The 21999-nt window shown below is 48.3% G+C and overlaps 1 protein-coding gene across 1 annotated transcript in view; it reads right to left on the reverse strand.

Annotated features, from left to right (window-relative positions):
* Nucleotides 1–21999, reverse strand: part of CYFIP1 (cytoplasmic FMR1 interacting protein 1) — a 1181635-nt gene that overhangs the window by 872304 nt on the left and 287332 nt on the right. The window contains 3 exon segments of the mRNA XM_069636612.1: nucleotides 5365–5461; nucleotides 14739–14920; nucleotides 15741–15842. Coding sequence (XP_069492713.1) covers nucleotides 5365–5461; nucleotides 14739–14920; nucleotides 15741–15842 — 381 coding nt within the window.

Genomic DNA, 21999 nt, shown 5'->3' on the forward strand with positions numbered 1-21999 from the left:
CGTTTCTCAGTTCACCCTGGGTCCCCCTCCGCCGGGCTCAGATGTGCCATGACACAATCTTCAATTCCTCTCCCTCTGACAGGCTTGGACCAATTTTAATTTTCTTTAACAGAAACTTTGATTTAACCCAAAACTCTCAGCCAATCCCCCTCATTCAGGCTCGGACCAACGTTATCCACTTTTTAATCAACTTTCTTTACTCTATTAACATCAAAGACTTTCGATTGTGCACTGGATTTTGCTTGACCCATTGCAGGACCACTTCGATTCACAATCCTTTTCGCTTTTGCCACCTCTCAGTTGGATACCTTACAGATGCCTTCGAATGAGCATGCACACAACACAGTGCCTGACCACTCTGTCCAAGGTATGGTATCTTGGTTTCAAAGTTCAGTCACTCATCTGTTGTCCAATTTTACTTGTGTTGGTTACATTGTTTGCTTCAGCGTTCACCATACAAAGTTGCTGCTTGCAAATTTGGCTTCAACATAGACCTGTCTGGTATCGGCCTCGCCGGCTGTGCTGATTTCACTGGCGCCGCTTTGTTGTAGAAGCCAAGGACAGTGCCATGCTAGCAGGCGATTCATCCTACCTTGATTATCGACGCAGAACCACCTCTGGTACCTCCGACACACAATGCAGGATTCTTCAGCCCGGTTTCCTGGTTTTATGCTTTCTATTCGAGGTTTTGTGAAAATAACAGTTCCATGTCGAAAAGGTAAAGGGCCATCCCCTTTTGTTTTGCCATCTTTCGCCTTGTGTTAAACTGCCATCTTGCAACTGCTGCTTCCTCGTGTGCTTAGAGTGGGCTCTTGTGCTCCGCCTTTTATCCGTGTGGGGAAATCTAATGGAAGTCAGGCGTGTGTGATGAGCAGTAATTGCCTGACTGTGCACGACTATCATATTGGGACATGTTAGGTCTATGGTGCGTGTTGCAAAAGGGCAGGGGGTAGAGGGGCTTGAGTTACTAAGTATCCTAAAGGTGTTACAGGGAAGGGAATACCGCGTCTCACCATCCGGGTCCCACTCCGTGAACATCCCTCACCCAGGTGATCCTCCCGGCACTGATCCACCCCCTGAACATCCCTCACCCAGGTGATCCTCCCGGCACTGGTCCACCCCCCGGAACTGGATCCAAAAGCAATGGCCATGTCCTAGCCACTTGGAGGACAGATCCCCGGGGGCTAGTGGGTGAGACACCTTCAGGTATCTCACAGCTGTCTTGGAATATTCTTTAGCACTAGTCCTCAAAAGGCTATTTACTTCTCCCAAAGGGCTTTTGAAAGCTTGCTTTACAGTTCAAGTAATTCTTGCCGTTCTTGGGATGTTCTGAAGATTACCTCCAGATCTTGTCATCTAATCTCCTTTTTAATCCTATTTGGATTATCACTGTGACGAGGGAGATTCCTTCAGATGCACTCCCGATTCCCCAATCCGGGGACATCACTACTATGACGAGCGAGATTACTCAATGATTTCTCCTGACTCTGGATTCTCTGGATATCACTACAGTGACGAGGGAGATTACTCCCAAGCTTCTCTGGATTTGCCCCAAACCGCTACCGGGTCTCCCGTTGGTCCCGTTACCTGTAGTATGTCGGGACTGCGTCGCCGGTTCTTCCTGGGGTGGTAGGCTAGCTCGAGTAACTTCAGCATCCCCAGCTTTCGTCACTCCGCTCCCTGCTTCGTCCTTGCGGCTCTGCAGTGACTTGGACCACATGGCTCTGGTGCAGATGCAGGATCACACAGTCCACATCCTCAAGGTCACGGAACCGCCAGTTTCTTGGTCTCTTCGGTTGGTTAGGAGCTTGGTTTCGAATGTCGTGCTACGCTGACTGTTCCGCGACAGCCCCGCTACTGGTGATAAACGTCCTTGCACTTCACGTTCCCAGGTTTAAACTTCCCGTGCTTGGCTGGGCTGGCTTCACGCCGGCTGCTCTCCCTTCTTCCTAGTCCTTTCTCAATCTTTATTTCCTGGGCTGATCCTCCCCAGGGTAAAGTCAAAGTCCTTCTTTGTTGATGTGACCTTTATGCCTCCTTGGGGCCAGCTCTTCTCAGTAATACATCTAGGCAGTCTGTTATTATACTCAAGGTCGCTTTGGTTCTTCTTCGCCTGGGTCAGATTGATTCGTAGATCAAAAGACAGAAGAAGCCTCGCCATAACAGACAGTAGTGTTTTCAGGAATTTCTGACAAGAGCTTGGTCCCAAAGGAAAAGGGGTCAGGGAGTTCCTTCATGGAATGGGAGACCCTATACCCATGAGGGGAGTCTCTCCCTGTGAGGTTCTGCTTTCCACAACCCCTAAGGGGACTATTGGGTAGCGACCTCACATCCCTACCCTCTGAGGAGAGGTGACATGATCCCTTGAATCGTCACAGATGGCACTCAGACAGCAGCACTGATGTGAGCATGGACCACCAGTGAGTTCAAGCCTACATTACTGGTATCTTATATTTTCTATTAGCTGCTTTCCCTCCAAGACATCCATGGAACCAGCCCCACCTCCCCCCAATATTTTGTGTTTTTTTTAACTTCAATTGCCTTGCTAAACTCATCTGTTTTGGGGGCGCTGATCAGTCACTTTGGCTTTTAGTGCAGGAGAACTTGGTTCTCCATTGTGAAATTCTATTTATTTTACACTGTACTCTTCAACTTACAGTGAAGTGTGGTAGGGATACTTTATGTTTCTTTAACTTTTTTTCTGAACTTTGTGGTTACTTGCATGATGGTCCCAAGACTTGCTGGTGGCAGTGGATACTTCTCTAATTTGCTTCTTTTAATTGTCCCCAGAACTTTTGCATTTTACCGCTTAGTACCATTTTAGAGTACCATATACTCTAACTTGTACGTGCCACAAGATTTATGCCCGTCCATTTGCCATTTAAATTCCGTCCTTCCTGCCCTCTCAAGGCTGGATTTGCCATATAGGGTAAGCCCAACCCCAGGTAAAGTTTTGGCATTCTCGGGCAAAGCAGCGGTGTGTGCGTTTGTGGCTGGATGTGGGGGCTGGGACTGTCTGGTCCCAATCCACATCCATGCCAAAGTGTGTCTGTTGCTGAGCAGATGTGGTGGCCAGAGGCTGCCCTTGATTGGACAGCCCCTGACAGTTTGAACAGTGCAGATCCTTACCATTGTTAGGCTTGAAGGCAATATCAGCAGAAATCCTTAGTAAAAAAGGGGACTTTTGCAGCCCGTCCACAGATAGTAATTGGAGCAAAGATCCCTATGAAGAGGAGCATCCTGCTGAAAAGCCGGAACTCGTCAGTACAGCCTATCGAAAATGATCTTCATCAACCGCCTGGCGAAACTCTGCTCTTTTGCTGATCTCCAGGAGGCTTTCACCTGTGCTTCAACCTCTGGGCCAGTGCAACAGTCAGTCTCGACCCCTGCCCTCTGAACCCTTCTGAAATGTCCCAGAACTATTTAATGGGCCGACCAGTTTTCCTTTGGGCTACCTTGCTTCATCAGTTTCCATGTGGAATCAAGAGTTGGGACTCAACAGATCATGGACTCCCCCTGCAGTTGCAGCACTCCAGCACAAAGAGTTGCTGTGCAGGACCACCTTATTCGTTTTCCCCACAAGGTTTGACTTCGCCCATTTCTGCGAAGTAGGCATTGCTCATCTTCACCTACATCGTGTCCTGCGGGTCCCCTGAGGTAATCGATTTGGTGGCCCCTTCTTCATCCTGCCTGGGTAATCCACCCGTTCAGTCCAAGGAACTGTCTTGCCAGAGTGAACCGATGACTAGTCGGACCTATATGCCAGCGGCGAAAGTGAACTCTGCATCCGTGACTTCTGGATGTCTCTCAATGGAACCAATACTTAAAGCATGGGGGCAGGGCAATTTCAGGAATTGCCAAAGTGGTTCATGAGTGAATCGGATTAGAGGAGAGTGAGTAAACAGATTTTCCTACCACCTCACCTCCATAGGGTTGAACAGGTGAAAAGCCCTTGTCCAACCTCTCCCTTGCATGAACGCGATTGGTGGAGTTCTGGTGAAGAATCCTACCGTTGACTGCCCTAAGGTGGTTGGAATGGGAGAGGGTCTTTCAGGAGCTTTACTTTCATTGTTCTTCAACTTTGAGGCACTCGCAACTACCGTTGGGCAGTGCCAACGCTTGTTCAGACTCCCTTTAAAAGACACCTAGTCTTCTGAAAAGAACTGCATCGAGACCTATGACTCAGGGCACCAGGCTCCCTCTTTTCTAGCTAGAGAAAGATTTACGGGCTAGTGCCTTGTCTTATTGGGATGTGTATGCCACTTCGAACGCCTTTCTTTCCTTCATAGTAGTGATCTAATCTGGTTCTTACTTGCCCTGTTCTACATTCAATTGCTTTTCCAACAACAGTTGCTCACATTGTTTGAACTGTGTTCAAATTAAAGCGCAAGCGCTCTGTAGCCAGGGCTCCCCAAAGGTGAATGTGTATATAAGACTAGTGTATGTTTAGTGTAACAGATACCTGTGGCTTTAATTGCCAAGAGTTTGTCCCAGGCCTAAAAAATATGTTTTTTATACATTCTAATTGTGCTATTAATAGTTCTATATGTATGCTTAACTGAACCCTTCACCACACTCAAACCCTACAAAATCTAAGCCGTACTGCTGCGTCACACTAACTTGAAAGAATTTGGCCAGAGAGTGACTTTCCCTGTTCACTAGAATAGAATTTCCTCTCAGAGTCCCTTTACATGGCTGCCATTCATCTCAACAGCCACGTTTATATTTCTTCTGTTCTGGACTTCCTATAGGATTTTTTAAATGTATCTGAAAGCTGAACAGACTAAAATAGCTGATAACTGACACCAATTCTTCGAGGTAAAAACTTGAACATGTGTCCCCAAAGCAACAATGAGACTTTACTGCACGGGAGGTTGTTTTTTTTTGTATTGTCTTTTACCTTTTGTTTCACCAAATAATCTGGAGGTGAATAGGGTTAAAGCATGGACATGGATCAATGAATACTGACAGGTATGGGCTTGCTTAGTCCAACCAAATCCATTCCTAGACCCAAATGGACTGCTGTGCTGCTTTATGTTTAAGGTGCCAATATTTAATCGCCTGGTACTCCAGATTGTGACTAGAAAATTAGACATATGCTGGCTGAGCCTGCCATACAGTGATAATACCATCCTCTGTCCATGGAGTCAGTGTTATCGTATAAAACAGTGACACATAGAACAAACAAGGCACTGGTTTCCTTGCTCCAACATATATTTTTCTTTACGTTAAACTTGCACAACAAAGTTCGAAGCTGAAAATCTCATCACATTTGTATGATCAAGTTTTACATCACAACAATGCCCGACTTTCCTAAAGTTTGACATATGCAGTGGGCAGCCAGAGATCAAAGCAGGTACTCACTTGAGTAATCTTATTGTGGTTTGCCAGAAACATGGAAAGGTTCTGAGATTCCTGGATGGACTGTGGGTCAGCCATTTTACGCAAAAACTGGGCAGCTCTTAAAAAAACAAATGTGGAGCATGTTTAATTCAGAGAGAAGTTGAAAAGAGAAACATTTTCTTATATAAAGAATTTAAAACTCTAGCTGGTTACTATAGGGATTAAAATGCTTGTGTTCTGGATTATCACAAGAAAACATGATTTAATCAATAATCCCATTAAAACAATTGTGTTTTTCGCCAACTAAGGAACATGAAAACCATCTAATTATAGAGTATAACCTACACCAGAATAAACAAAACCCTTAAGGCATACATCCAATGGCATTTCCAATATTTTCACAAACAGAAATTGGGGGCTCCAATCTCCATGTTCGTTGGTACTCAAGCTCCAGCTCATTGAGTAGGTGGAAACCTGAAAGAAAATGGCTGTGCTTTCTTTGTAGGGAGGACATGGTCTAACAGTAAGGGATGGATGAATTTTTGTAGCAGAACACAACACTGTTCGGCATATGGTCAGCCTGTAAGGGCACATATGAGCTAAAACAATGGAAAGGAAAGCAAGGCAGAGGAAGTCCCAGTGAGAGGCAAGACATGCATTACTAACCGTAAAAGCATTTCTGATGATTGTATCTGCTTAGAATCACATGCTGTGCATATGGTCCGACATCCAGTGGCAACCGCGGAGTATTGCATCTTGTCTTTCGGGGACCGAAAGGGGACATAGGCGTGTCTGAAACACTATCCCTATCGTGACGTGTGTAGTACCCAAAATCCCTCACGCGCCGAGGTCCCTCAGATTGTATTTTTTCTGCCATGAGGGAGCACAAGGCTATAGTGAGTGAGTACATGAAGAGAGAAAGTAGTAAGTCTATGTTCCTTCCACCGCGAGCGGGGAGGCAGGAAGGGCACATGTGAATCTAAGCAGATGCAATCATCAGAAATGCTTTTACGGTGAGTAATGCATGTCTTCTGATGCTTGTTAATCTGCTTAGAATCACATGCTGTGCATAGACTAGCGAGCAGTACCCAGAGTTGGAGGTGGGTTGTGAGAAGGAACAGTAGAAAAAAAGATGTCTTAGTACTGCTTGTCCCACCTGAGAATCAGCCCTAGAATGAGTGTCTAGGCAATAGTGTTTTGTAAAGGTGTGTACAGAACTCCAGGTTGCCGCTTTGCAAATGGACTCTAGGGGAACATTTGCAATGAATGCTATGGATGCCCCAGTGCCTCGAGTAGAATGTGCTCTTGGGCTTGAAGGGCAGTTCTCTCTTTGCAAGAGTGTAACATAGTGTGATGCATTTGACAATCCACCTTGATATTGCTGATTTAGAGACAGGATCCCCTTCTCTACCAGCTGCCACTGAAACAAAGAATTGTTTAGTCTTCCGCAGTGGTTTAGTTTTATCCATGTAGAACATGACTGCCCTGCGCACATCTAGTGTGTGAAGGCTTCTTTCGGCCATGTTAGTAGGTCTCTGGAAGAACGTGGGTAGTTCGATTGACTGGTTCACATGGAACTTCGAAATAAATTTCGGCGCAAATCTGGGATGTGTGCGCAGAACTACCTTATATTTGTGGACTGTAACAAAGGGGTCCAAAACCGAGAGGGCCTGTAGTTCGCTAACTCTTCTGATAGAAGTGATAGCTACTAGAAAGCATGTCTTGTAAGTCAGGTCTTTCAGACTAGCTTTATGCATAGGCTCAAAAGGGGGTGCCATGAGCCTAGTTAAAACCACATTTAGATCCCACCCAGGGGCTGGGTGAGTGATGGGGTGATACATTCTTTAACCCCTTCCATAAAGGCTTTAATCACAGGTATTTTAAACCACGACACCTTCTGCTGTGACGTGGTGTAGGCTGACAATGCCGCTAGGTGAACCTTTAAGGAATTGAAGACTAACCCAGAGTCCAACAGATGGGTCAGATATAACACAAAGTGTGAAGGCGAGCAATCGGTGGGATTGACATCCTTGCAACTGCACCAGATGACAAAATGTTTCCATTTGCTGGCATAGCAATAACGTGTGTTAGGCTTTCTTGCCTCCCTCAGTATGTCCATGCATCTTTGAGGGGGTTGCAGATGTCCAAACTCTAAGACCTCAGGAGCCAGGCTGCTAAATTCAGAGTTTGTGGGCATGGGTGCAGAGTCTCCCCCCTGTCCTGGGACAACATGTTGTACGGGCAGTGCAGCTTGACTGGTGGGGAGGGGGACATTTCCATCAGGTGCGCTAACCAAGGTTGGCGGGCCCACATGGGAGCCACCAGAATCATGGTGACTGGTTCCTGGTGCATCTTGTGTACTATCTTGTTCGGAAGGGGAGTCGGGGGAAAAGCGTAGACAAATTTCCCCGACCAAGTTATCCAGGGACCGTTCCCCTTGGATCGGTTCTGGGGGTACCTGGAGGCGTAATCTTGGCTTTGGTCGTTCTCCTGAGTAGCGAACAGGTCGATCTCTGGAAACCCCCATTCGGCGAAGACGTTGGATACAATGCCTTCGTGCAGTCGCCATTAGTACTCTTCTGGCAGAGGAAAATCTCTGCTGAGTACATCTGCCAGCAGATTGAGTTCCCCTGGAACATGTTGGGATATCAGGAATATCATGTGTTTGAGAGCCCATATCCAGATGTTTTGGGACAGCTTGGATAGCCCTGGAGAGTGAGTGCCCCCTGTTTGTTCAGGTAATACATTGCTGTTGTGCTGTCGGTTAGGACCAGCACTGTCTTCCCTTGCAGTTGCTCCTGAAAGGCTTTCAATGCTTTGAACACTGCTAGTAGCTCCAGTAAGTTTATATGTTTGGACGCTACCTGTGGGGACCGCACTCCGTGGGCTGTCTGTTGAAGCAGGTGAGCCCCCCACCCCGTGAGAGATGCGTCGGTCGTGAGAGTGGCTTCCACTGCAGGGGTGGTGAAGGTTTTCCCCTTCAAGAGGTTCTCCCTCGACCACCACTGCAGAGAGAGAACGAGGGCTGGCGAGACAACTAACAGATCTTCCCATTGTCCGCTGGCCTGACACCACTGGCTGTTGAGCCACTCTTGCATGGGACGCATGCACAGCCGCGCGTGGAGAACCAAGTATATGCATGACGCCATCATCCCTAGCAAACGCATAGCTTTGCGTACCGTCACCTCTCGACTGGCTACATACTGAGGAACCTGAGAGAGCATGTTCTGAACCCTCCCCGCTGGAAGGGAAGACTAGACCGCCTTCCGTACGAATTAGAGCCCCCAGGAACTGTTTTACTTGGCTGGGGACTAAGCTGGATTTCTTTTCGTTGATAGAAAATCCCAGGCTGAACAGTATTTTCTACTGTCTTTTGGGTGTTTGAAAAACAAACGTCGAACGAGTCCCCCGTGATGAGCCAATCGTCGAGGTAAGGGTAAACTGGAACTGAAAGTCTGCGCAGGTGGCCGCTGCCACTGCCAGGACCTTGGTAAACACCCTTGGCGCCAAGGCTATGCCGAACCTTAGGAATTTTCTGTGCGCTGGCAGCATTGAAATATGAAAGTATGCATCTTTCATAACCAATGTTGTCATGAAGTCCCCCCGTTTTTAGCAATGGGATCACCTCTTGCAGTGTTACCATGTGAAACTTCTGGGGCTTTATGAACATGTTTGCGGTGCGCAGGTCTAGAACAGGACGCATGGTGAGATCCTTTTTGGGTACAAGGAAGTACACTGAATAGATACCCTCGTTTACGTGAAGAATCGGGACAGCTTCTATGGCATGCTTTCACAGTAGCGCTTCCACCTCTTGGATCAGGATCTGCAGATGTTCCGGTGAAAGGCGTCGATGATTGGGCGGTCTGAACTGTGGTCGGGCGAATTCCACGCAGTAGCCGTGGGCGACCGTCTTTAAGACCCACTGGTCTGAAGTTATCCCCTCCCATGCCTTGAGGAAAGATGTTAATCGCCCTCCGACCGGGGAGGCATGGGAGGGGACCTGGACTTGGTGGTAATTTCTGACCCGAAGTTGACGCTCCTCTGGAATTGGAGCCTCTGCCTCTATTCTTTCCGCGCTTCTGACCCCTCTGGGGGTAGTAAGTGGGGCTTGCAGCAGGTTGACTTGAATTGAGTTGAAGTTGCCTGTGCCGAAATTATTTTGAGCGGCGCGGGCTTGTCCTCGAAAGGACCACCGAGAATTACTGCCCCTCTGAAGAGGGTTTTCGGGAAATCTGGTGCAGAGACTTAATAGTCTCCAAAGCATCGTCTTCCGCCTTCCCGAAGAGGTTGGCCTCTTCGATGGGTTTATTGATAATGGATGCCTGGGTCTCAGGCCTGAAGCCCAACGTGCGCAGCCACGCGTGTCTCTTTAGGAGAGTACCCTGTGCGAGAGACCTGCCTGCTGTCTCTGCGGTTTCCAGGGTGTTCTTTACAACATTCTGATTGACAAGTTTGCCCTCCGAGACAATGGCGAGAAGCTTGGCTCTGGTTGGTTCCGGAACCTCCTGAAGGCCTTCCTGGAGTAGGTTCCATTGGGCGTCGACGTAGCTTGCCAGTAACGTCGTGTTATTGTCAATCCGGACGGTATAGGCCGCCGCTGACGTAACCCGTTTGCCTAAGGCATACAACCTTTTGGACTCCTTGTCCGGTGTTGACTCTCCCGTGGCAAGGGGAACCCCTGCTCTCTTGCGAGTGTTGGTCACCACCAGCAAGTCTGGGATTGCGTGTCCTTTGATATAAAGCGGGTCGGTGGGGGAGGGCCGGAAAAGTTTTTCGACCCTTAGGTTCACAGCCCTAGTCTGAGCGGGTGTGAGTAAGGAAGGGGCCAGCCGTCTCTTTACAATAATGTCCTCCACGAAATCTTGTTCGGGCAAGGCTTCAAGCGTGGCAATTTTAAAGAATTCCGCTGCTTTTTTCAACATGTTGTTGAAAGCCATTTGATCATCCACCGGGGAAGCTTGTCGAATCGGGGTGGATGGGGGAGAGTCGAGGCAAACGATACCAGAATTGTGATCATCCTGCTGGGAGTCCTCCCAGTTGTCCGTTGCCCCTTGATCTTCCCCATAGTTGTCCAGAAAGAAGCCTCTTCTTCTGTATAGATGTCTCTATACGTGTCCATCTGGACATCTTCTTGATAGTGGTTAGGGAGAATTCTCTGTTAAAGCTAATTTCCCAAACCTAGTGAGTCCCCCAGCAGCTTTGCTGGATTTTTGGGGTTTATTTTTTTCTCCTGCTAAGAATGAGACTCTTTCTCCCACTCTTACACTTGATTTGAGATACCCTTTGACTTTGTAATGTGTTTTATGGGGTCTTTTACTCCATAGGGTTTCATATGGTTTTTGGTAAGTGTGTTACACCGCACCCTCAGTGCAGTAACACAGGGGTGTCATAGTGACCCCCAAACATAGACTCCATACCCTGGGACTGACTACTGTCTCCCAGGGCATGTAAAGTCACCATTGACTTTACTAGTCTTAAATTGGGAACCGACCCAGTACAAACCATCATGGAAGTACTGGTAGGGGTAATTAGATTGCACTATGCAGTCCCCCCTCGTTGAGTTTCTGGCTGGTGGCAGTGGTTACCACGCAAAATATTCCACCGGAATATTTTCTATGGGATTTTCCCATTCATTTTAAACGCACCACTTTTTGGTGCAATGTTAAAGATACCACTGGGTATATTATTTAATATTTAATATTTATTCCCCGGTTGGGTCTTTTTGCCAGAACTCGGTTTTAAAATGGCGTTTGTGTTCGCCTCTGTAACTCCAACCCAAGTCGAGCCCTTTGTTCCACTTTTTGGCGGGCTTCTACACAGAAGCCTCCAAAAGTGGTGCCACTCTGTCTGGGTCTACATGATGTGTGGGAGGGGGGTTTAGGTACCCTGGCCTGAGTTGCCTCGGCAACTCAAGTCGCACTCTTGTGTGATTGGCCCAGTGGCGAGCCGCCCGGCTCACCACTTAGCATGTTTGAGTGACAGCTAGGACTGAGGAATGGGGGTTTTTCTGCATAAAAGCAGGGCTTTGAGGACTGGAACTTCAGACATCGCCACAGGACCTAAAGAATCCAAAGAGGGAGAAGCTGAGCCAACCTGCAACGACGACACCACCGGTGGAGCCCTGCTGAACCGTCTCATCACTTTCCCTGACGACAGAGAGGATCTTCATTCCGAAGAGTCTTCTTCCTTTGAATGGTGGGGATAACCAGTTTGCCCGCCTTGTCGCCTTCCCGGATCATCTCGTGGCCGCCTTGCCTGTGCCAAGCACCCCGGCAACCGGGATACCACGATTTAACACTACCGCGAATAAAAGGGTAGTACCTTTTAACCGGAGAACTCCGCGGCTGGTTTCTTCCCTGGCAGTGCAACGACCTTCAGCTTTCCTCCACGTCGAGATCTTCTCTTCCTCTGGACGATGCCGTGACTTGCACCCGCTGCCAGGAACAACTGCCCCCGCTGAAGGATCCTCTCCATTTTAAAAAGGTACTGTGCCCGCCTAGCCTCCCTTGCAACGGTCTATACAAGGTGTCTATTAAATCCTCGACTTACTACCTGGGCTGACCCTAGGCTGGCGAAGTGAACTTTTCTGAGCTGAACTAATTCCCTTTTGAACTCCCTGCAAGACTTTTTCAAGCCTCTTAAACTGTGTGATCTTGGGCGCATTGGTGCTCTGCTCTCTCTAAGAGGGAGCCTGGCCTCTGAACTTTTCGCTCACCAGTAGACTTTGACTTTCCTGCCTTGCTGGGTGCTTCTAAAGTATTAGTGGTGTGTGCTTTTCTAATTTCTGCCTCCCCCCCCCCTTTTTGATAACTTATTGGAGTGCCATCTTCAGTTAAGCGCTTAACTCTGTCTGAAAATAAGTGGTGTTAACTAAGACTTGTCTAATAAGGAATAAGGGATGTATATATATTAATAGTGACTGTGTTTTGAACTTGCTTACAATAATAGTGTTGGAGTGTTTCTAGAAGTGTGTCTTTAAATAAATAATTATATACGTTGATACCAAACCTCTGGTCAGTGTTTGCTTGTGCTACTGTATTTTGGTACCTATCTTGTATACTCTATATACTGTCTAACTCTTCTTGAGAGAGGTCTGGCTGCTCAGCCACAGCTACCAGGTAAATCTGGGTGGTACAGACTGCTACCAATTGGGTTTACTGCCAACACCTGTAGTCTTAAGCCTTTTGCAGTGGTCCCTAAGGGAACTGCATAGGTTTCTGCCTAACAATAGTCAACTTGGTGTTGGACATCTAGGTGTTGGGCATCTTGTGTTTGAGGGTTAGGGTCTACCCGAGCTCTTTTCAGCGGAGGTTGATCAGAAGCCCTGAAAAACTGCTCCAGCCGATCCATACACCCCTCAAATTGCTCTGTGGTCCACTTGGATGACCCAAATGGACCTAGCTGAGTAGGAACCGGGTTCTCCACCCTAGGGCGTTGAGGATCTCCTCAGGGTGCTTGAGCGGGGTACCTGGCTTTCTTCGTAAGAGTCTTCGGGATTTTCTTCCAAATCCGTGGAAAACTTTTCGGCGGATTGGCCCATAACTGTGGGCGAAACCGGTACTAGGCCCACCGCAGTAGCAATCCTATTGCTGCTCTTACGGATAGTCACCGAATCTTCGCGAGACAACGATGTGTCAGCAGTGAAAATGTCTTCCGCGGCTCCAGAAGGGCCAGCGGATGGCTTCTCGAGTAGAGGCCTACTCGCAGTTTTCGGGCCTGTACGGGCCTTGGAAACCTTGGAACCCGTCGAAGTTTCTTGTTCAGAAACTTCGGCGTGTGTAGTTTGGGGAGTAGCGCCCTTGTTATGCCCAGTCGTCATGCGCTGCTGCGGATGCGGGTAAGGCTTTGGATCGGCACGATCCGATGGCGCTTTCGCCTTCTTCGACAAAGTCGTCGAGGAGGGCGCTTGGGTTGTGTGCTTTGTGCGGTGCGATTGTACGCCCCTGTCACAGGGTGTGGTCCCTGTAGCAAGACCGGAGTCGAGCCTGGAAGGGTCAGGGACGGGCATGGCGTCTCTAGAATAGTCCGCCTCAAGGTCTATAACGTCCGTGTTGGACGTTTGGTCATCCGATGTACCCCCGTCACTTTCGGCTGGTGTCGTGGCAGGGGAGGGAGGCTCCACGCGTGACATTCCGTACACGGCCCACCGCTTCAACCGGCGCTCCTTAAGGGTTTTAGGTTTAAGGAGTTTACACGCCGAACACCGCTTCTCGTCGTGCTCTAGGGGGAAGACAAGCATTACACGACGTTTGCTCGTCTTTCCACGGATATCTGACCCTACACACAGGGCAGAATCTAAATGGAGTCCTTTCCATAGCAGAAGGGAAGGGTGACCAGACCAACAAGGAAAGCAGTGGAAAAGAGGAAAGACATAGCAGTATGGTAAACGCCGAGACCACTCTCCCTACTGTGTAGGCCGGCCAGAAGGCCCGACCACGTGGAAGTCCGAACGGCGGATCTTAGGCGCCGGAACCCACAGCCTTAGACAATCCCCCCGTAGTCTTCGTCGAAGATGTTCTTGATGGGCGAAGTGACTGAACGGGGATTAAACCGACAATTCGGTAAGATAAACAATGTCTCATGAAGAGCTCCGCTATAGGGCGACCAGTTATCTGGGCGGAAAAAAACAATCTGAGGGACCTCGGCACGTGAGGGATTTTGGGTACTACACACGTCACGATAGGGATAGTGTTTCAGACACGCCTATGCCGACGTCCCCTTTCGGTCCCCCAAAGGCAAGATGCAATACTCTGCGGTTACCACTGGATTTTGGACCATATGCACAGCATGTGATTCTAAGCAGATTAACAAGCATCAGAACATACACTCAAAGATAGAGGATTAGTTACCTGAACGGAGTACCTTGGCTACAGATCAGAGAATGATGCTAAGATTTAGATTAGTGGAATGTAAATATGATGAGATGGGGTAAATGTAACGATCTCTATTCACAACTAGAGAAACACTGAAGGTCAGTGGTGTTCTATACCTAGTAGTGTACTATGTGTAATTGTTCCTATTTTTGTTTGTCTGTAACTGGAGGGAAAGGGAGAGTGATCGCAAGTGTGGGTAGGAGCAGAGGGCCCTCCCATTTTTAAAGTGTACATTGACTTTGGTGCCAAAGAATAGAAAAGGTAAGTAGTATTGATACACTGAATAACTCACTGATAATGCTGAAAAAATATATCTAAAATATAGTAACGAGTTGGTTAAAGAGCTTCAATTACGTTTACATCCCTCCCTTACATCACCACCCACGAACAGGATACCTGTGACATTCTCTACAAAAACGAATGAGTAAGCCAAATAAAAGGTGCAACAAATGCCATGTCACCAAACCCGCACAAAGTCTTGAAGTGGAAACATTTTGTTCAAACAAAAACAACCACCCTCACCGTTTGTACGCAGAGTGATCATTTTTAACACTGCACTTCATGTTTTTCAGCTCATCCAGCACTGCAAACATGTTGATGAACTTTCCCAATGTGAGCAGGTAAGCTTCAGACACAAAGTCCTTCCTCCTCTCGGCATGACACAAGCGCCTCACCTCAGCACAGAACCGGTCTATCGCTGTTCTCTGTAAGAGTTAATAAAAACAAAACACAAAATGGCATTAGAAGGTTATACATAGATGACACTCCCCCAAAGTATGTGATCACTAGCTGTCACACTTGTATTTTTCTGCGGTGATGCCTCAAAAATGATTACCCCTACAGGTGGTTTGTTGATAAAAAAAAAAAGAGGCCTTCAATCCCAGTCATCTGTTACCTTAAGAGGTTTGCTCATCTCCTGTTCTGAAAATATTTGTGTTTTCCGTGGCAAGCCAGAAGAATTCTGCTTTCTGTTGCTTATAGTCCCAAACGTGTGCACAAAAAAGCACAGAAGCACCACGAATAGACACACAGAAGCAGGAGATGTAGCTGCAAGCCTGAAGAATCCAAAGCACATCAACAAACTGTTCAGAAAATCCATCCTACAATTACCTAAGTGACAGCAAAGTAACAGGGCAGTCCTGGAGCATGAAATAAAGAAGCCAACATTTAATATCTGTGCCCCCATGACATCAATCCTTGGTAAGGCTACTTTCCAAAAAGGGAGACTTTAACCACAGCGGGATCAAGAGCAGACCGCTTTCCTTTAACCCCCAAATTAATGCAGCCTAACCTGGACCACCCCCCATTTTTTTTTTTAAAAACAGGTAGATTTCCTTTCCAAGCTATGCCCACGATTACCATAAGCCATTTTTCGAAATGGCCATTGAGAGAAGTTTGAAACGCAATTCGGCTGTCTGGAGCTTCTGATCAGTTTACCAAGCAGACGCCGGCCAGGGGACATAGTCTCGCCTACTATTTGAGAGGGTTTAAGTAGTGTAAAAATCGGAGGTTTTCATCAATTACCTGAAAGTACATAAAATTCATCAGCTTTGTCACTTCAGGCTCCAACACCTCAACAGTCTTCTCGTAAATCTCCACTCGGTTGGGCTGTTCATTACATTTCACCTAAAAGAAATTAAATTATTCCCTATTAGCACTCGTGTTACAACGAAAAGAAAAGAAAAAACAGGCCTGCTCCCGAGTGGTTAACCAAAGGAAATCAGCGGTGGTCACAGAAACCAACCGGTCTAAAACGCTCACATTTCTGGCAATCCCTCCACCAGGCACACTAAAAGTAGCGAGATGTATTGGGGATGGGGGATTTCCATACAAGATCGTAGCCAAGATATAATACTAGTCTCTATTAAAAATCAAGAAAGGAAAACACGATGAATGATCTTGAATGATACATTTTTTGTATTTAGCTACTTCATTTCTATCAGAGTAAAATCAATCGTGGTATGGTGACAAAGACAGAACACTCCTGATCACCGACAGGCTTTAAGAGCAAAGCAGAGTGCTAGATGGTGATTCTAGAACCAATGCTAAAGTGGCATGTTGAAATGTGGAGAAATGTCTTGCTGTTTTGGGGACAAATGTTAAATTACCATAGGCATCGTTTAGACACGCTGAGGGAACTAGTGTGAACGGGTGTTTTACTGGGGTAACAATGTCAGGACAATATTGACATTGACATGGTGAGACACTCTGAAAATGGCAAGACCAGTGAGAGCTTAAGAGCAATTATCTGCACTCTTGTTATTGAAAACAACATGACACTGGCAAAACTAGTATATTATCCAAAGTGGCATGAGAATGTTTGCTGAGCAGAGGACACTTGAAGCATGCCTGCATATGTGCAGATTGGAATGGCAATGTTCTCGCTGACAGAAATGGCACAGTAAGAAGCACTCTGCCAAATATTCGAAAATAATAAAGTTTATTTCGAAAGAACTCTTAGGAAGTTGGCATATAGAGCATCACATTATCAGCAGCGCTCTGGAATATCTGAGCAGCATCCTGCATATGTTGAGGTCCTGGGAAATGTTGAGCAATACTTCGTTATGGTGCACAGAATGCAGCATGTAACCCACTCGGTTGGGCTGTAAAGCAAACCTTATACAATCAGAATGTCAGTAAATTGAAAGTAAGTAAAAAACGAAGAATGCAATCGTAATTTGAGATTACTTTTTTTTAAACTACTTTGAAAGAGACATTTCATAGGAAAAAAAAATAGTATCCACATTTCTAGGTCTGGAAAAGCTTCACGATCAAATTACAGGCAACCTACCGGTAAAGGAATCTGCTCACTTGAATCTACATTTAACACCCGACATACAGTTTTCCCAACTTGCATTTTCATGACTACATAATCCCCAATTCCAGCTCCCCCCACAGAGGTGCTCTTTATGTAGGTGTTCCAGCACTCATACCAGCCATTTCACTCTTGCCCTTCGCAGCCCCCTTTGCTCCTCCCCATATTATTCCCTCCCCTCCACCCCCCACCTACCCTTTTCCATCGTTAATGTTCACAAATTGCATTTTGGGGCACATGACCTGACAAATTGATATGTAATCAAGAAAAACACAACAACCTGTTAACGTAGCTTGAGAAAGAAGAAAGAGAAGCTTAAAAGAAACAAGCAAAATTCTACGTTACAAAACAAATGCAAAAATAGGAAACAGTCCGCACTGTTGCTAATTTGGCCAGAGGGGAGATTTTTTTGTGGGTATCGGAAAGAAGCAATAGCGGAGGCGGAGTGAGTACAGATGAGCGTTCCCAAACTGAGTGAGAAGGGAAAATCGGCGAAACAGAATTGAGGAAAGTGTGGATGATTAACAGCTAGCAGAAAGATACTAGGGCCGAAGGGAACCAGCAGGACAATAAACAGACGCCCCGGAGGAGAGGTAAGAGGGAACAAGGCTAGGACGACAGACACAACACAGAGATAACGAAACTGAAGACAGGTTGAGAAGGAAAGCCAAGTGAGAGCAGATAGAGAGAGCTGTGGAATAAGGAGGGAGTAACAATACAAGTTGAAAAGGCAAGAAAAATAGAGAGCAGAGCGATTATAGACGAGCGTGCAGACAAGAAGCAAGGAGCAACAGTCAAGATGGGAAAATATCAGTGTAAAATGAGTCTCAGTAAATGAATTTAGGGAAAGGATGCATTTTCTACATGTTATAAAGTTGTAAATGTCACCAACAATCGAGAGAAGAGAAGACAGAGGTAAAAGAGTGAAAGGTCGAAAACAACACCTACATTATGAGCAGGACAGTGAAAAAGAGCCTTGGGAAACTAATACAAATTTTCAGGGAGCGGGGGAGGCAATCTTCAAAGGAAGAGAACAAGGAGAACGTTTTCAGTTTTAGATGAATTGAGGTGAACAATCAGACCCTAACAGAGAGGCTATTAGAAATAGGAGTGAGAAATTCAACACTGAACGAAAGGAAGAAAATAAAGATCTGAGAATCATAAGCACAGACGTGACAGTTTGTGCTGGAATTGTATAAAGAGAAAATGATTAAAAGAAGTGGTGAAGAACTCGCCTAGTGGGACAGAAAAGAAGAAAACCAAGACAGTAGAACCATACTGCCAAGAGAAGAAAGTGAAGAAGAAAATGACCCACTGTATCAAAAACTGCAGATCAGTCCAGGAGAATATAGGGGGAAAGTTAGCATACAGTGACAGAAAGAAAAGAAGAAATTAATGAAATGTAGGCGTGGTTTCAGTAGTGTGAGCAGGGCAGAAACCAGATTAAAGTAGGTTTGCAGTTATTAACATCAAGAAAAATAGTTGAAGGCATCCATAGATTTGATCAAAAAAAAAGACTGGGAGATTTGATCGAATTTCAGCAATACGAAAATAACGTATCGCCAAAACATTCGATTAAGTTTCCCATTCGGTGCTATTACAGTGAAGTGGAGCGGGAGGCCACCAGGGGGGCACAGGCAATGGCTGCCCGATTCCCGAGCTCCTGCCGAAGCTATGTCGCAACTGGGATTGAGCCCCCCTGAGAGCCCTCCAAGGAGAGCAAAAGAGCCTGAGCGGGCAGTGAACAAAGAGAGAAACCGCGATGTTCGCGGACCCACGAAAGGCAGAGAATCGGAACGGCGGCCTCAGCAGCGAAGATGCCGCGGGGCCGGAGGAGGATCCGAGGCCCGCCGAACCTGGGGGCTGCGTAGGAGGGACCGGCCCACCCCTGTCGCGACTGGCACCCAGCCCCCAAGTGAGTGGACCACAGAATGGGGACACCGAACCCCTCGCGGACCGGGCCCACGACCCCCGATCGAGGCGGCGACCTCCCTACACTTCATCCACGTGGGCGGAGACCCATGCCCGGATAGGAGGAAGGCGAATTCCCCCGGACCAGGCCCCGGAGAAGAAGGGGTGGTGGCGCCAGGGCCAGGAACCCCCCCTCCGCCACCACGCCTGCCAGCCCCGAGAGGCAACCAGCATTTCGGCACTGGGCGAGGGGACCCTCGAGGCCGCACCGCTGCATGCCCACGGGAGGGGCGCCCCCTCCCCTCTTCCTTCGCCGGGGCCCGGCTCCCGAACCCACCACCAGAGGAGGAACAGACAGCAGGAGAGTGGGCTTGGACAGGCCCCCGCCAATATCATAAACAGGACGGGAACCCCCCCCCCGCAGCGAACAAAGCAACCTCCCCTCCCCGGAGTGCACAGAAGACACTGAAGGCCCTGGGGCATCTGCACTGGGTGCGAGGCCCCGGCCAGAAGTCGGTGGGGCGTGTGCCCGCCCGGTAGCGATCCCCCAAGAGCCGCGAAGGACCACCGAAGCAAGAGGGGGGGTGGTCCCTGTTTGCCCCCCCCTCCACCCGAGGGTGCCTCCACCAACACAGCTCCGGCCGGCCTACGAGGTGATCCCGTGGCCCCCACAGAACCGAGGCATACCCTACGGCGAGCCCGGGGGGTAACCAGATTTACTGGCAAAAGAATCTACAAAAATATCGTTACCAAGAGGCAGGACCCCACGATAACGGCCCGTCCCACGACAGAGAAATGGCCCACTTGGAAGACTCGGCACCCTCAACGGCGGCAATGGAGAGGGGCTTTGCCTCAATCCTACAGGAGATAAGGGACATGCGCTCCATCATTGCCCAAAAATTAAAAAAAAAATGGATCAACGGGTTGACAAAGTCGAGGACAGGCTCCTTCAGATTGAAGCCAACCAATCGTCATCAGCAACCCTAGAGGTAGAGATAAATATGAGGCTATCTGCCCTTGAGAAGAGGGAGGAGGAGAGGTTGAGACAAATGGACGATTTTGAAAACAGGGAACGGAGGAACAACCTTAGATTTTTTGGGGTCCCCGAGGCAGAGGGGGAGACGGAGAGAGAGGTCACTCGAGTGGTGCAAGACATTATTGCCCTCCTCTTTGAGGAAGAGATGGCTACTGAACTCACTTTTGATCGGGTGCACAGAGCAGGAGGACGGGCAGGAGGACGGGCAGGGGGACCCCGGTCGATTCTGGTCCGGTTCCATTAATACTCGGAAAAGACACGGGTGCTGGAGGCCGCCAGGAAAGCTCAGGTGATTACCTACAACAATTCCCAGGTCTCAATATTTCAGGACCTATCCGTATATACACTGGCCAAACGTAGGATGTGCCACCCCCTCACTCATCTGCTGAAAGAGAAGAGGGTACGATACAGATGGGGCTACCCCTTCTCCCAGCCTTCGAATACCTGTGCCAGCAAATGAGGTTGATCACAGAGGAGGACATCAAGGGAGCCATCCAGGACTACGTGACGGAACCGACCCCCCCGAAGGGGACCAACAGGGCCGGTTCAGGGTGGAGGAAACAGCCCGGGCCCGTCGGGTGGAAGAAGAAAAAAGACCAGCGCAAGGAAATTTAGAAAAATGAACACGCCTTCTCCGGCGAAGGAAGGAGAGCAGAACGACTGAGGGATGAGCACCTAGGGGACCCAACCAGCAAAGGTCCGAGAATGAGGAACACGGAGACGATCGGAGCGACTTGACCACTTGCAGGTCGGAACCTGAAGAATTGGAGGTTAAGCCGAAACTAGAGTCCCCTTGAAAAGCAAGTAAAGCGGGGCAACTGAGGGGACGAAGCTGGGGGGGGGAGGGGGCTCACAAAAACGAACGCCTGGCCGGGGAGGACAGGCTGGTGGTCCGGCCAAAATGCCAGAAATGGCGGAACTAACTGGCTGGACGCCGGGGAGGGGGGTGGGGGCACACAAATTAGTTGGGGTATGTGTGTTTGGGAGAGGGTCTGGGGGGAAGTTGGGGCAACCTTTTAAAAGTGTCCAAACGGTGAGACAATGGGAGCGAGAAGGGAGTACCGATGCAATGCTGTTGACCAATAGAGAGGGAGACAGATTATGGCTGATGGCCGGCCGGCCCTGGGTGTGGGTACCCTGAATGTGCGGGGGATGAACACCCCCACAAATAGGTCCCTGATTTGTAGGGAATTCAGGAGGGTGAAACTAGACTTGCTTTTCTTGCAAGAGACACACTGGGCGAGGGGGAAAGAACCTAAAATGCGGGGGGTGGGGGGGAACCGAAGAGGTCTTCCATGCTTCCCATAAGGTAAAGAAAAGAGGGGTGGCCATACTGGTAGCAAGGAATGTAGGGTTCGAGAAAAAGGCCATCCTGAAAGACCCCGAGGGCCAATACCGGTTTGTACGGGGCTCCCTACAGGGCTCCCCCCTAACCCTGGCAGTAGTGTATGGCTGACGAGGAACATCGGTATAGCCCTGGAGCGTAGACCGGGTGGCCGCACTGGAGGACTACAGGCTCCAGCTAAAAGACCTACACCTACACAAAACGGAGAGGAATCTCCAAATGGTCAAACAAAAATATTATGATAAAGGGGACAAAGCGGATAGGATCCTAGCCTGGAAGTTGAGGGAGGTCCAGAGAAGTAGAAGGGTGAAGGAGGTGAGGGATGCCCAGGGGTCCCTTGGCTGCGACTCTCCCCATATTGGAGAGGCCTTTCGCCAATACTACAAGACACTCTATTCGTCAGAATATGACGGAGATGATACCCAGATAGAAGACTTCCTGAACTCCATACAGATCCCATCCCTAACGAGGGAGAGGGCAGAGTGGTTGGAAGGTCTGGTGACCAAGGATGAAGTGGACAAGGTGATTAGTGGGATGAAGGTGGGAACTTCCCCCGGGGAAGACGGAGGACGGCTATACTGTTTATTTTTTTTATAAGAGATTTCACTCCTCCCTGGCCCCGTACCTAGTGAGAGTATTCAACGCCGTGCTGAGGGGGGCATACTCCCAGAGTCCA

This window comes from Ambystoma mexicanum, chromosome 7p, assembly GCF_040938575.1.
Source record: "Ambystoma mexicanum isolate Mex_15411 chromosome 7p, UKY_AmexF1_1, whole genome shotgun sequence".
NCBI classification, from domain to species: Eukaryota; Metazoa; Chordata; class Amphibia; order Caudata; family Ambystomatidae; genus Ambystoma; species Ambystoma mexicanum.